This window comes from Rhamphochromis sp. 'chilingali' (genome assembly GCF_963969265.1).
Source record: "Rhamphochromis sp. 'chilingali' genome assembly, chromosome: 9".
Taxonomy (NCBI): domain Eukaryota; kingdom Metazoa; phylum Chordata; class Actinopteri; order Cichliformes; family Cichlidae; genus Rhamphochromis; species Rhamphochromis sp. 'chilingali'.
In genome coordinates, this window is record NC_137936.1 from 7,821,140 (window position 1) to 7,837,071 (window position 15,932).

Sequence of the window (15,932 nt, forward strand, 5' to 3'; positions counted from 1 at the left end):
CAGTGAGAGGTGTGTATGCAGCTCCTTCAATCAAGCCCTTTCTTTGCTAAATTAACACATTCCCCATCAGAGGAGAGTAATTTAAGGTAATCACTGATTAGAATTCATCATATTCAGTTATAAGTCTCCATATGTTATAGCTGTCTGGTAGTAGAAAATCTTTACAATCTTTTTTATTGTAGGTGGGATTTATTGGGCAAACAAAATCTTCTTGTGTGGTTCACATCTTGACTGAATAATTCAAAAAATAAATAAATAAATAAATAAAACATTTTTATTGAGCTATGCTATCAGAAACACAAATCGGGAATCAATTTTGTAATTTGATCAGATTTCATTAACAGTTATTGGACATTAGCAAACAGCTTCACCACATGTGGATGCAATCATTGCTGTTTGATGAATTCAAATATGTGGCATCGGTTCATTTAACAGGAAGCTGCTGAAATTTTTGCTGAAATATTCTATGTCCATGCGAGATTATGCCAATCATACAATATGTGGATAGAGAAAATAGGTCCTTGGGGATTTTTTTAATCAACAGAAAATCCAAACAGTGTCTTTGATGAATGGATCAATAAAAACACCAGAATGACCTTAAATTACCTATTTAATGTGCATTTATGAAACTCTCATGAGAGTAACATCAGAGAAAACTGCATCAATCACTTGATTATGTGGGCATGTGTTAAAAGTAAAAGTCTAAAAATACTTAATTTCAGCAGGCGTTGAGTCAAACCCAGACCAGTGTTCCCCATAAGGGAAAGCAATAACTATGACCTCAGTCTGTTATTTTGGTAATGGCTAATTAGAGGGGGCTTGTTTCCGATTAGCTCCTAATGTTACTTACACAGACCATTGCCTTGTTTCCGTGTATATTGAGTTATCCCCCCTTGCTGCTGTGCTACAGGAATAACTGGTCTGACTGTTCCAATCAGGCTGTTTGTTTATGTCTTTGATCACATACGCAATCATGACACTGTCAGTCCATCATTCTTGCTTTTCAAACCCTTGTGTTTTAATGTATGTTTCTCATTTAATCTAATCACTTCTCTGAAGTGATCCTGAGAAGTTTCCGGGGGAATAAATTATTCTTGGCAAAGTGTGATTTGGCTTATCATCGAACAAGTCGTTCTTCTGCATCCGTTTCTACGTGTTATTTTCTTTACTGGGCGATTAGAAACTATAATAGAAGTAAATCTTTAGAATAAGTGGGACCTCCTCCCTAACGGATTTATCACTGTCTTCCAAAAGAACTTATGATCTAGCACCCAGTCTGTTTTTTATCAGTGCCTACCCAAACATGACTGTCACAGAAACCAGACCCGCCACCTTTATGACTGGGGTTTGGTTGTGTTTAGGCAACTGAAACTACTTAGGGAACAATTATCATGATTCAAAGGCAGCAGTACTGCTGCAATCATCAGCTTCCACTAAACATCTACACCAAGTAGAAAGTAATTATCAGTTGTTCTTTTGACCACTGGATATTATTCTCAGAAATCTGCTGCCTCAGACGATGCTCTTTGTGCTTTAATACAGTCAGTGTTGTGTGGAGATTCTTGGATAGCATCGGAGTGAATGTCTCCACCTCCCTGGCTGTTGGTTCCTACAGGGCACCGGGGCACCACCTTTTCTTTTTCAGTTAGTCAGATAGAATAATTCAGAATGAAAGTATAAAAGAATAATTTTCATAATTTTTTAATATATGATAAGTACTTTCTGTCCAAGTACACACATTCATCTTTTGAATTTAGTCATAAATTTTGTATGTTAACATTTTTTGCCATAAGTGCTGATAGTTTTGGAAAGCTGCTGACCTCCTCTGTGTTGGTTGCTTCACATCCTGCTTTTATTGATGCTTTTTTTTAACATTTCCACTTTCCACACCCACCATTTATTCATGTCTTGTTGTAGAGCAGTTCATTATTCGAATAAACTGTTCACCTCCTGTAGTACCAAATAGTTTTTGAATCACATTTCTTCACTAATATAGTTATACTGAACCCAGAACCACTGATTTTGGTACCAATTTGTTGTCTATGTCAGCGGTACCCAACCTTTTTTGCACCACGGACCGGTTTATGCCCAACAATATTTTCACTGATCAGCCTTTAAGGTGTCGCAGATAAAACAACAAAATAAAACCAGTAGTGGTACCAAAAAAAGATTTATTCATAACAGACGGGAAAAGACCCAGGGAAACTGAGTTAACGATAAAAACAATAAAACTAATAAGGATAAAAACCCTGAAAACCATAAATTTCACACCCGAGCCTCAACTCTGGCGACCCGGTACCAAACGACTCACAGACCGGTACCAGTCCATGAACCGGGGGCTGGGGACTGCTGGTCTATGTGACTAAGCAGTGGGAATTCATGATATGCCTTTGCCAGAGTTTTTAACAGTTACAATGAGTCCATAGACTGTAAATAAAAGATGGTTGCTTCCAGGTCTGTAAAGTGCAGTCAGTGCAGAAATGCCTTAAACATGCATTCTTTAGGCAGCAGAATTTGACTCTTCTGGTTGTAAATGTCTAATTTTAGCGTTCAGTGTACTTGCCACTCGGTTTCTCAGTCACATCCAGTCCTTGCTCAGTACCCACTTTCCCATGTGTCCTTAAACTTCACTGAAATATACCATCTGCAACATGCACTACTCATTCTAAAAGAGACAGCCTGGGGAAGTTGGGATCTACAGAGTCCAAGGAATCATAGTCTAATCCGGTTTAATCACCTATTGCCATGTTGATGGCAGGACTAGTTTGCCAACTTACAGATAACAGAGATGTTCAAAGTCTTTTCTAGATGTCTTAGCTATGAGCTGTCACCAGGGGGCGGTGTAAAAAGTATGTACAATCATTATTCTTGCCCATGGTTGTGCATTCATGATTACACTCTCTGGGGGACTATAAATCCTGCATTAGGCTGAAGTTGCATTTGCATTGCAAAGTATCTTTGGACTGAATTTATAATAAATTATTCCAACATCATGCATCATGCCCATTTTTTTATGAGAAACAACAGTTAAGATTCAATTTAAAAAAAAAAGCCAACTTTGATGACTTTTGGCGTCTAAGTGAACAAAGAAGGAATGTTTTTTGTTTGGCAGGAGAATTCTCCATTAGAAACACCATCCGTTCTCTTCCCCTTATCCAATTCAGGGTCACGAAGACTGCATAGATCATTAATGTAAAAGACACATTGTTACTGTTGTGGAAAACTGCTTTATATTTCCACAAAACATACTGAGCAAGAGGTCCCAGCAGGATGAGTGTGTCCTTATTTCCCCTTTCAACTCAATGAAAAGCTGATCGGTGCACTAAATTTAATGGGATCCCAATATTCATCTTCAGCTGACCCATTTGGAACACCATTGCACTATACACCTGGGATATAAGATAAATGTGAAGCAAACTCAAGCCAAAACAGGCCTTTAATGCACCGTCAGAAACAAATGTGAATAATTTCTTTTGCAACTGTGGTAGATTTAATATTTAAGATATAAATAACAGAAGCTTGCAGTCAATTGTTTATATGCAGTGTTTGTCTTGTCACATTCATATATACTGCCTTATTCAAATATAGCTAATCTAATGAGCTACTTGTAGATTTGCATAATAAAGGACTAGAAATGTTGACAGCGCTCAGCTACTATATTCAGAATTGTCTGTGTTTGCTTAAAGTTGCATGCCTGAGCTAAAACTCAACTGCATCTGCATGTGTCCGATCCTGTCTACCAGCAGCTGCTTTACAGAGAGGATACACTGTCACTTCCATCGGCACTGGCCCACATATGATGTGACACAAATGGAGGCAGAATGGCCACTGAACTGAGAGCCTGCAGTGTTTGCAGTGAACAAGTGCCAGAGAAATGTGACTTCCTCTCATGCCGTCAGATCGTCTGTTTCGGTTGAGTTGAAATCTGGCTTCACTTTCTGCTGGAACTCAGCAAACTCTCGCTGGATCAGCAAAAGCAACCGATAAGGATTCCACTATCAGTTTTAACCCTTCCCACAGCTTTTAAATGCGATCTGCAGAAATGCAAGAAGTCCTTGTTAGTTGGGCTTCTTGTGTGCATAATTAAGTTTTTTTTTAACTTGTGGTGTTAAAATTTAAAAAATTAAAAAAGAACCTAGCAGTTCACTTGCAAAGTAAAAAAGCTCACATCCTGTTCATGCTCCACGAATGCGTGGTTTGTGGGAGTGTGCAAGTGTGAACTATGCCTGTTGGACGACCTGTCAACACTATAGTCACAGCTTGCTGGTTCATGGTCGCTGCTCTCATTATCAACAAGCTTTCAGCATAGCAGCTTTTATCTGCAGCTCCAGCCCTGCTGTCACCCTGCTTCAGGTGTTAGGCAAGAGCAAAGAACAGCTTCTCCAACACCACACATTGTTCACTCAACAGAGAAGTTCTGTGAAATCAAGCGACACTCGTGACACTCGCCGAAAAATATGAGCATGTCTTAAGTTTATTACAGTCTTTCTTTTTGCTTTTTTTTGTGGCCACTGCGGGGCTAAAGGTGTGGAGACTACGTTGCTGTATTATTATCACCTTTTATGGCAGCTGTGTTAGCAAACAGTTGATAATTTGCACATTCAACATTACCAGTAATTTGTGTCTTTGCGATATCCACACTACTTTTGATTTCTGCCAACACCTGAGGGAAATATGTGTCTCCTTGGCTGCTAAAACCTCCCTTATATTCACCTGATGTGTCTGATGTTTGGTGTTGAAATTTGTTTAATTAGATGACTTTTCATGCAAAGATTGAGTAAATTCCAGTGCCCCCTAGAGGATATGAGGATCATTAAATACAATAACACTGCATTACACAAAAAGGAAAGCTCACTGAGTATGCAAAGTGGAAAGCTGCCCTTCTTCTAAAAAACTAACTGCGCCTAGAAAATGTGATTTTTCTTGCATCAGCCAAATGTTTGCTTTGCTGAGAACGTTTGGCTGATGCTGTTACTGCAGGAAAGATCAGGCAGAGATTGTGAATGCTGAAAGCGAGAATTCTAGTGACAAATGAGCAAAATACTTGAAAACAAAGTTTTCACCAGATTCTTTGTAGTCCTGTGAAAAAATAAATACACCCCATGATTCAACAGCTTGTAAGACCAGCTTGAGCAGGACTTGTTTTCTGTATGATTTTATCAGTCTCTCACATCATTGTGGAGGAATTTTGGCCCACTCTTCTTACAACATTGCTCCAGTTCATTGAGGTTTGCAGGCATGCATTTCTGCACAGCTCTCATAAAGTCCTGCCACGTCATTTCAATCAGGCTGAGGTCTGGACTTTAACTAGCAACACCTTGATTCTTTTTCCTTTTTTCCCTCAGCAGTTCTCTGGATTTGCTGGTGTGCGTGGGATCACTGTCATGTTGCATGACTGAGTCTGGGCCAAACTTTAACTGTCAGACCTCACTTTTTAGTCTATGGTGTTGTAGTTTTTACATACACCTAACATAAAAAGAATCCCCAGTTCAATCCCAGAAGAAGATTAAAATCCCATTGGGGTTGCAATCATGTGGCAATACCTGCTCCTCTGCATGAAGTGCTACAAACAGCATTTCATGCAGAAGAGCGGATGGTCGATTTAGGCCATGTCCACACTAATAGGTTTTTGTTTGAAAACGCATCTTTTCTCTCTGTTTTGGCCTTCCGTCCACACTGAGATGGCTTTTTTGGTCAAGAAAAACTGAGCTTTTTTAAAAACGCTCTCCAAAGTGGATAAATTTAAAAACCAACCAATTCAATTAAGACGGCGGACAGCATTGTACAGCAGTTGTTTTGTTTGGTCTCAATTTTAACAGTCCTATTAAAGATTAATATCAGTTTGTACAATGTCCAGATAGCTCAAGATAAAACTCGGCAATTTTCCTTGAAAGTTTGCTGCAACGTTTCAAAGAGCCGGCAAGTAAACAAACGGCAGACGGAAATGACGCCAGTCGAATCGTCTTACGTTTCATGCATGCGCGGTACAGCAAGGTAGCTTTTTCAGTGTGGATGAAAATGACCGAGATGAAAACGATGTTTTCGAATTTATTAGTGTAGGCATGGCCTCAGTGACTACAAGGCGTCTGCAAAACAAGCCCAAATCATCATCCCACCACCACCGTGTTTGACACCTGGTGTGAGGTGTTTGTGTTGATGTGCTGTGTTTACTTTTCACCAAATATGGTGTTGAGCATTATAGCCAAACAGCTCCATATTGGTCTTGTATATTTAAAGGATGTTTTAGCAGAAGTCTTGTGGCTTGTTTAGATGCAACTTTACAAAGCTAAGCTGTGCTGTCACGTTCTTTTTAGAGAGCAGAGGCTTTCACCCGGCATCCTTTCAAAGAAAGCCATTCTTGCTCAGTCTTTTTTAGTTGTACTCTCATGAACTTTAACATTTGACATGCTAACTGAGGCCACACTGAGAGTTATCGCTTTGGTTTTTTGCTGTTTCTCTGAGTGTGGGTTGAATTTGCTGGGACGCCCCCTCCTGGGAAGATTGCATCATTGCATTAACACACACCTGAATGCTCCAGAGCAGCCAAGTGCCCAAACATCTGCTTTTATAGAGGTGTGAACGCTTGCTGATGATTAATTAATCAAGAGTATTTGATTAGCAGCACCTGGCTGCTACTTACCCTCTTAATTGCTATGGAAGCAGTAATGGTGTACTCAGTTTTCCACAGGGCTTCATTAAAATCCAGTGAAAACTTTCTTTTTCCACGACTGTATAGCTCCTTGAATTTTGCAAATGTGTTTAAGGCAAAGTTGCCAGGGTATATTTGTACTGATCAAAGTAATGGATGGACCGAACAAGTAAAGGACAAAGCTTTGAATTGCTAGGCCCTCCGGAGTGCAAAATAAATGAAAGATATTAACTATTAAATGTGTCTATTATAGATGTAAAATCAGAACCTTTAAACTTTGTGTGATTTATCTTTAAAGTTCCTTCGTTGAGCTTTTTTTTTTCTTTAATAAGCCACAGGGATAAGATACGCCAAGTATATTTTAAATGTTATTTATGGACTCACTGGGAACAGAGCTTCCAGAAAATCAGCAGTGCTTCACAGGCTTCAGAAAGGAAGATTTGATTGGAGATTCTCAAGTGCCTTCCTCCCCTCTTCTCCCCTGCAGAGCGACTCATCTGTTCCTAATATTGCACACTTGTGCCTTGGAAACCTCTGTAACTAATGCATTATGCTAGTCCTTTTGAAAAAATGCAGAAGGCTTTTTACAAGATCTATAGCGAAACACGGTCTGCAGATAGTGTCAGGTAGAGAATTTGTGATTACACGTTCTCGGTCCTTGAGTGTATGCGCTCTGATGCTACATAAGGGATAGCTATTTGATTCACATTATTCATTGATGGCCACACATTTTACATGAGCTTAGAAAGTATGGCTCTTTCAAGAGTAAGTTATAAAGTCTTACCCTTGGGCAGACACCGTTTTTCTTAGTAACCTTAGGTTAACAGACTTACAGGAGCAAATCAAAACTTGGTCAGAATTTTAAGGATGATTTTTTTTTTTGGCCCTTCTGTGGTAAAGGCCACAGAACCCTTTGTCTGAGTGCTTCTCTTTACGTGACATTAGTAGTACAAGTCTCAAGGCTGTATTTATTCAAAGTATTTATTTTTATTTTTTTAAATCTGACTTTAGGGGCACATTTGTCCTATAGTTCTCTATTTGCATGCTAAATGTAACATCTGTATATTATACGCCATTTTCCATGTAGATTTTTTTTTCCGTGAACCCGGTAAACCTTTAAAATACCGTTAACATTTGACTGAATATTTCTGGGTGCAGAGACAAACAGAGTAAAGATAGATTGTGTGAGAACTAGCAGTAAAATGATGAATTGCTGCTCTTTATCAAGCCCCCTTTACTTTTCTTTCTCTTGGTTTTTTCCCCATCCTGGGAAAATCTGTTGTTTAGCAATGTTACCTTTCATGCAGTCAAATTAGTCTTTGGGAAACCAACTATAACAAAGCGCCAACCAACAGCACCTACACGGTGATAAAGAAACCTACATGTTCATTCATGCATAAACCGAGGTGTAGGGGGGCAGGTTTTCTCACAATGATTATAATAATAATAGCAGCATCTGCCATATTGGCAGCCAATACATCGTGTGATAAAGAAAATTATTATTTTTATTTGGTCCAAAAGATAAGTCGAGCCACAAAGGGCAAAGCCACAGAGTCTTTATACTTTATCTGCACGTCTTTGCCATGACATTTTAATTAGCTACTGTATGTGAAAGCAGATTTAGTTTGGCAGTTTGACTGAGGTCATATAAAATGGGGATTTTTTTTCCTCTCCTTGTGCAGTTTTGCTTTTGTGTAAATCTGGGTTCCACTGACCCACATCCTGTTTCTAACCTCCTTGAGAGAATTCAAAACAGGCAGCTGTGAGAAGCGAAGCAAAGCATTTATTGGCTTTTCTTCATTTACACATAACCATCTGTGATAAAGATCTTCTTAGCAACAGCAAATATTTTGCACATTGTTATCTCTACTGTAGATCTGTTTAGCCTTTTTTCCCCATTTCACGATCGATTTAGCTTGGCCAAAAGTTGGCCATGTGGCATGACGTGTAAACAATCAATCGGGAGCGCCGTGTCCGCGTACTGCTCCGAGTTAACTTCAACCACCCTGCCGCTGACACCTGTGTTGTGCAATCATTCGCACATTTACATGTTTATGCCTGCGAGGATGTTGTGACGGTTGAGCTGCTGTTCTCTGTCATAACAGTTCGACGGGGCTAGAGTTGTTGTTTGGTTCATGCCATCTGTCAGAAGTGGAGGCAACTGTAGCCTTGTTGGTTCCCAGCCACAAGCCCAGCCTACTCATGGGGTCACCGTGAGACCTCTTCCAACAGCCTTTAAAGTTACTAATCCACTCAATGTGCAGGGGCCACAAAGCTCCAGCAAACCCTTGCAAAAAGCTCAATACGTTGCTGATGTTTGTAAGAAAAACAAACCATACTATTGATGTATAAATCATTTGGAGGTTACACTCAGTTTTGACAATATTACCGACTCCCAGGGGAGTTGGAGGCATATATGAAACCACAGCGAGATGGATAGTGTATTCCTTTTGTAGGAACATCATGTTTCAGTGCAACATGAAAAGGCATCCCGAAGTGCAATAACTCATCTTTGCAGTCTCCCACATGGCCCTCATGTCTTTGACATATCTAGGGGAGAGTGGTGATGATTACTAAATGGCCCGGCTCCAAAGCCCAAGCACACACAAAACACCCTCATCTCACATGCTAAAACCTACATGCCTCTGTTGCTTTACAACAAAGGCTTCGAGTACAGAGGATTAACAATGACACCAGGACAACTCTTCACGGCACTCAGAGTGTGCATTACTCTGTACACTTTTTTTTATTTATTTCCCCGCTCAGACTATTTGTGGCTTTTTGTGAACAAAACTGTGGTGACATTATTTTAAGTTACTAATTTGACATTTGGGGCTTATTGTTATCTTGACGGCAGTTGGCAATATTGCTGCTGCCTCATGTTTGTACACTAAATACAAATCTACGATGTACACATATATCATTGCTAACATAAACAATGAGAAATATTAATACACAACACACACAAAAAAACTGCCACGACCATTGTGAGTGCTGCCCAATGTCATCTTCAGAAGTAGCGTTATTCCCTTGGTTGCTGAGAGCTAATAGTTAATAGCAGCTAAATTTGGAGCTACAGCTAGCAATCATTTAGTTTAGCCTAAGGACTGTAAGAACAGCTAGCCTGCTAAGTAGTTAGCTAAAACATTACATATAAAATCTTTACACATTAAGTTATTGTTTAACATAAAAACAATAAGAACCTGAAAAGTAACCGCAGTCTAATGTATTGTGTGTGTCTACACACTGTATAAGTGTATTGTGTTGTTTCAGCTTCAAAGGTGAGTGAAAGCTTTCCTATTATGCTAGTTAATGTTCTTTTAACTCTACCATAAGTATTCTGATTACTTATTGTTGTATTTTTGTCTTGTTTGCTGTATAAACCCTTATCTTATTTCTGCTGATGTACATTTATTGATTTCTATCTTTGTTTGAACTTCCATGCTTTTTTTGGTTGTTGTTGTTTTTTTTTTTTTGTTTGTTTTGGCTAAATTAGAAAGGTCCCCTGCTTCCTGTCTTTTTGCTAAGCTAACCTGACTCTTAGCTGTAGCTTAGCCCAGAGTTGCATGAAAAAAGTTGCTGCCTGCTTATTTTCTTATTCTCATAAGAATGAGTATGTTTCAAAAACTATTTCTTTATATAGGAATTAGGGTCACAATAGAGGCAAGCAAGTGTAAGCTTGGGTTTTATCTCCCAGCACTATTTTAACCTGGAGGCCTGGTGGGAGCATTCAGGCCCAGTCTGTCCTGATGCTTCACTCACAGTTTAGCTTGGAGGAGTGGGATTAACTCTTATCTCCACAGGGATGAGGTCTGTCTTTTGGCGCAGCCTAACATGGACCCGTTTAAACCGCCCCTGTTGCCACTTCACATTCACAAGCATTCCTTAGCGGACAAGTCCTCCAGATAGCGGCTTCTTTAACATACTGTACCATGAAAATTCCAGAAGTTGAGCTTGCCCCGGCTCCGACAAAAGCCCATACAAACAACTGTTAATTTATTCTCACTCCATTTTGAGAGCAAACATTCCTGCCAGTGAGGCAGACCAAACAACCTCTCACAGTAAACATCCACGCACAGACGGGCAGGTTGTTTGTTCCCGGACTGAAATAATAAATCACAGCCTGTAGTTTGGTCCACAGGTTGAAAACCCCGAGCGTGGCCGGCAGGTTGCTGGTTAAATTCTGCAGAGTTCCGAGCACAAGATTTAATAGCAACCTCAAGCTCCGAACTGTGAAATAATATATGGCTTTATACAGCTGATGTGTAACAGCATGGGAAAAAAATCCAATTATTCTGTGAAAACTTGCTAAAGAAACAGGTGCTAAAGTAAAACCCCAGCCCTCTATTTTTCATTTCTCATCCATTCATTTTTCCACATCTGTCTAAACATTTCTTAACTCAAAACGCATTAAGTGTATTAAAGATGATCTTTTTTCTATGAATCTATGAAATACTCAAGAGCCAACCTGATTCCAGACATCTTATCACAAAAATTGTACAATTATTTGGCGACTCTATTGTAGTGCATACCGTTGAGATTAGGCAGGCTTGGGAGAAAGAATCGGGCATGAGGGTGCCCGAATCTATGTGGAGTAAGCGTCTGTCCAAAATTCATTCCTGCTCTATAAACAGTAGACATCAATTAATTCAATTTAAAATCCTCCACCGGTTACACTATTCTAAGATCAGACTGCACAAGTTTTATCCTTCTATTTCCCCAATGTGTGACAGGTGTAGACGAGCAGAAGGTACGTTGTTTCATGCCTTTTGGTCTTGTCCTTCATTAAGAGGCTTTTGGTTTAAAATATTTGACTGGTACTCCAAGGCATATATGAAACCTTTACAGCCTGAACCTGAACTTGCAATTTTTGGATGTTCTCCGACGTCAGAGCTACTTCCGGTTAGATTGCAGGGGCCACTGGAACTAGGCCTGATTGTTGCCAAGAGAATAATACTGAGGGAATGGAAGTCCCCCACCCCTCCTTCCTTTCAGTTGTGGGTAACAGACATGATGTTCATAATACATATGGAAAGGTTCAGTAAATACTCAAAAGACTCTTTTCTGACTGTCCGGAACCCCTTTTTGGAACACTTTGCAAAAGCCAGACTGGGCTAAACTAGATTTGTAAACTTTCATTAATTTCAGGTTTTTGTGTATGTGTATGTATGTATATATGTATATATATGTGTAGATGTGTGTGTGTGTGTATATATATATTTTTTTCTTTCTTTTTTTTGGGGGGGGGGGGGGGGGGGAGGTTGTTTTTGTTTTTGTTTCTGTGTTATATTTTGGAAATTTAAAATAAAATAATCAAAAAAAAAGATGATCTTTTTTAAAAAAAAATGAAGTCATGACCTGAAGAATACTGGCTAAGAAATATATAATATAATCACATGCTGTAGTATATGCAGTACAAGAATCTTCGAGGTGTTCTGCACAGGGAGTTTTTATTCCACTCCATCTAAGCCATCCCATAACATCAGTGTAGGATTACCCACGAGCTCAGACTCTCTCTATCACGCGTTGTCCATGAAGTCTTTGATAAGCCCGTGTTTTTAGTTCTGGATAACGCACATATGGAAAGGTTTTATTGAGCATGGCATTGCATAAAACTGGATTTCCGAAAGAGGAGGCAACCAGTAGGAATGGGTATCTAATCACGGCAGGGTCAGGTCCGACACAGACTGTCTGCTTTAGCAACAGAGGCTATTATTTTCCTTCTCTAGGGCGAAACCAGTGTGTCCACTGGAGTTTACGTTAAAATTCAAACGCATTCAGAGCTACATGCCCTCCTGCTGGTATTGGAAGTGGACTCAGATCAGAGTGTCAAAGTGGTAAAACAATATCACGCTTTCTTTAGGTAAGGCCTCTGGTGAGGGGTGTGTTCAAACACGAATCCCTCGGCGGCGCCTCAGATATTCATTGTCATACCTCGCATTGTGATCTGTGTTGATTTCCCCAACTTTTACCTGATCTCACCCCCTCTTAAAGTGTGTTGTAACTTGAAGTCTCTCTTGTGGTTGTACTGGGTAATGTCCTTCCAAAGATGCTTGTTTTCACAAGTGTTGTGCATGCCTGAACGCTCACCCTCTGTGTGGTGAGTAACATTCATAAACTAACATTTATGAAATGAAATGGCTGTTTATCCTCTAAATATACAGCCGTAGACTTTATAGGTTTATGGGATTTTATAAAGCATTGTATCATTGTTTTTATATAACATTTGAATGATATATTCTGTTTGTTTTTTTCTTTTTTAAACAATTCAGACTTTGTATATAAGTAAAAAAAAACCTAAAAAAAAACCTAAAGGCATTGGTAGGTGAACTCATAACCGCACAGTTACTCATTATAGTTCTTTATAATTCTTTGTATTGTTTTAAATGATCATTTATTCTATTTACCTATTTTATATGGGATTTATTTTGCTGTTTAGCGTCACGGATATCAAAGGAAGAATGTAATTGTATAGGAAAACATGTTTCTTTACTGTGCATATGACAATAAAACTTTGAAAACTTTAGTTTTAGACTAATAGTTTTAGTTCCCAAAACTATTAGTCAGACTCTATTTTTTGCAGAAATAAATAGAAATAAATAAGAAAAAAAATATTTTCACTGGTTACATGGATAAACAAATGACATCTCATCTTTATTTCATTCTTCTATTTGAAAAGAAATGCGCAAGCTACTTTTTATCCCAGTGGCTGAGTACTCTGTGCGCCGTTAGTAGAGTAGTTACGGCAGAAAACTTTCGGAATGTCGCCTTCACCGACTATCAGAAGTGTAGATTTTAAAAGCTGAAGTCACGCAAACGAAGTGAAGATGCGTTCGAATTTGATGTTTTTCATGCACTGATCACCTGTAACTTGCTCCAAATGTAGAAATAAAGGCTGAATTGTGACGGAATAAAAGAAGTTTGCCGTTTCTCACACTTTGGTTCAGAAATTGTTGCTTTTACGTGTCATAAACGGCCCTAAAAATTGTCACCTTTTCCTGATTTCACCTTTTCCTTTGCAGTTACAAAAAACATTTTTTTGCGTGCAAAGGAAACGAAATATATCTATTTTTCAGGGTGAAAAACTTCTAACTTCTAACTTTAGAGAGTTCGCGTACGAGGCGCTCCTGAAGGCACCAAAAAGTCTCGGTCAATTAGTAGAGTTTAGACAGTGAGGAGAGCTCGGAGCAAGTAGGTCTCGGCGAACGCTCCACCAATGACCAGCTAAGAGAAAAACGCCCCACTGCTCCTCCGACTTAGATCTGCGGGGGTGGGGAGTCCACAAGTTTGTCTCTGGATTTAGGGAAACCATGGGATTCGAGTTGGACCGCTTCAAGGGGACTGTGGACCCGGATTTCAAATGCAACTTGTGCAATAAAGTCCTGGAGGACCCGCTGACGACTCCGTGCGGTCACGTCTTTTGCTCTGGCTGCGTGCTGCCCTGGGTCGTCCAGCAGAGCAGCTGCCCGGTCAAATGTCAGCGGATCTCCACCAAAGAGCTGAACCACGTCCTGCCTCTAAAGAACCTCATCCTGAAGCTGGAGATTAAATGCGATAACCATACGAGGGGCTGCGATGCCGTGGTGAAGCTGCAGCATCTGGCCGAGCACGCCGAGATGTGCGACTACTCCCCGGCGAAGTGCAGGAACAGAGGATGCAGCGAGGTGCTCAACCTGCGGGACGTGGATGCTCACATGCGGGAGACGTGCGACTACAGACCGGTGGAGGTTTGCGAGAGCGGCTGCGGGCTGATGCTCACCCAAAAGGAGCAGAAATCAAATAGCCACTGCTGCCTGAGAGCCCTGAAGGCGCACAACAGCGCGCTGCAGTGCAGAATGATCATCCTGGATAGGGAGTTCAAGAAGCAGACCATAGAAGCAAACAAGAGGGAGAAGGCGCTCCTGGCACAACTTTCCGCCGTGCACAGCGAGCTGCAGATGACAGCGCTCAAGTATCAGAAGAAATTCACAGAATACAGCGAGAGGATCGACTCCCTCACCAAGACCGTGGCTTTCTCCTGCAAGGTAAGCAGGAAAAGTTTTTGCTCTGAGTGATTCCCAGTAGCTTCTCCCTGCTGTCATCCACAGTGTGACGCCTGGAAAATCTGTGTTCTGTGAGAATAAAATAATTCCACTGCAACTTAAAGTTGATCCTGACATGCACTGCGCATAAGGCAATTGCCTTAAGGCCAACTTTTATAGGCTGTAAAATATCTTCCTCAGCATGTTTTTGTCGGCACTATGGGAGTTCTTAAAATGTTACTTTAACTGGGCCTCCTTGTTGTTTGGGTGGCTGCCTTTTTGTTTAACTTCAACCCAACTGGAAAAGGAAGTCAATGTTGTTGGCGATTCTGCTTTTTTCTTTTTTTCCCCTGGTGTTTCCAGGAGAACTTCGTGCCTTGGCTGCCTGCTTTGAGACATGGATGTCAGCTGTGCCTCTTGGCCAGCTGGCAGTAAATGTGGGGTGGGGGGAGGGCTAAATATTTACTGCAGTTCTGTACACAACAAGAACCAGGTTCCAGTTATAATGCCTCACCCCCTCACAGCATGCTTGTTTGAGGCTTTTTGTCATCGGATGTTCGCCCTTTCCCCCGAGACCATCATAACAAATTAGAATCAGGGCTGCAGCAGAGTTGCTGGCACCAAAGTTGAATGCGCTAGTAAGGGCTTATGAGGTCCCAAAAGGCCTTAAAAACAGTAAAGCTTGATCTGTGCAAGGCCCCTGCGAGGTGGGGGGGGGGGGGGGGGGGGCTGAGGAAGAGCTGATGTAAGGATGTTTTATGGTTCAAATTTATAAACCCAGTGGCCCATTATCAACATCATAAAGGATGCAGGAGTTCATAAATCTGGTAATGAATTGAATTAGTGTATGGTGCTTGCACTGCTGCTGGGATTAGCAAATGGGAGTGGTCAGGGTTTTGTTTTAGAGGAGAAATAATTATTAGTAGAAATATGGATGAATGGGATGTGCCTTTAAAAAAAAAAAAAAAAAAAAAAAAAAAAAAATTACACCCTTTTTATGTCCCAGAAGTTCTTTAATAAATCACCTATCAAAGATTTCACTCTCTTTTCCTCCCCCTGCTTTTGCTGGGTGCTTTCATTTGTTCATTACGGGCTCAGCTCCCAGTAAAATGTGTTCTAGTAGACTGGTAAATTGCGCATCAAAAGCACCGATGCAGGCAAATCGGGAAATCGCTCATGCTGGTATAAAGAAGCTTCCTGGGCCTGTAGCGCAGCAAGTTATCATAGCTCATTTGACAGCGGCATCTCAGTCCTGCCATTGA

The 15,932-nt window shown here is 40.4% G+C and overlaps 1 protein-coding gene across 2 annotated transcripts in view; it reads left to right on the plus strand.

Annotated features, from left to right (window-relative positions):
• Window positions 1-13,806: 13,806 nt before the first annotated feature.
• Window positions 13,807-15,932, plus strand: part of pdzrn3b (PDZ domain containing RING finger 3b) — a 101,452-nt gene continuing 99,326 nt past the window's right edge. For both annotated transcript variants that reach the window (XM_080892732.1, XM_080892733.1), the window contains exon 1: window positions 13,807-14,673. In XM_080892732.1, coding sequence (XP_080748858.1) covers window positions 13,960-14,673 — 714 coding nt within the window. In that variant the 5' untranslated portion in view covers window positions 13,807-13,959. The remainder of the gene's footprint in view (window positions 14,674-15,932) is intronic.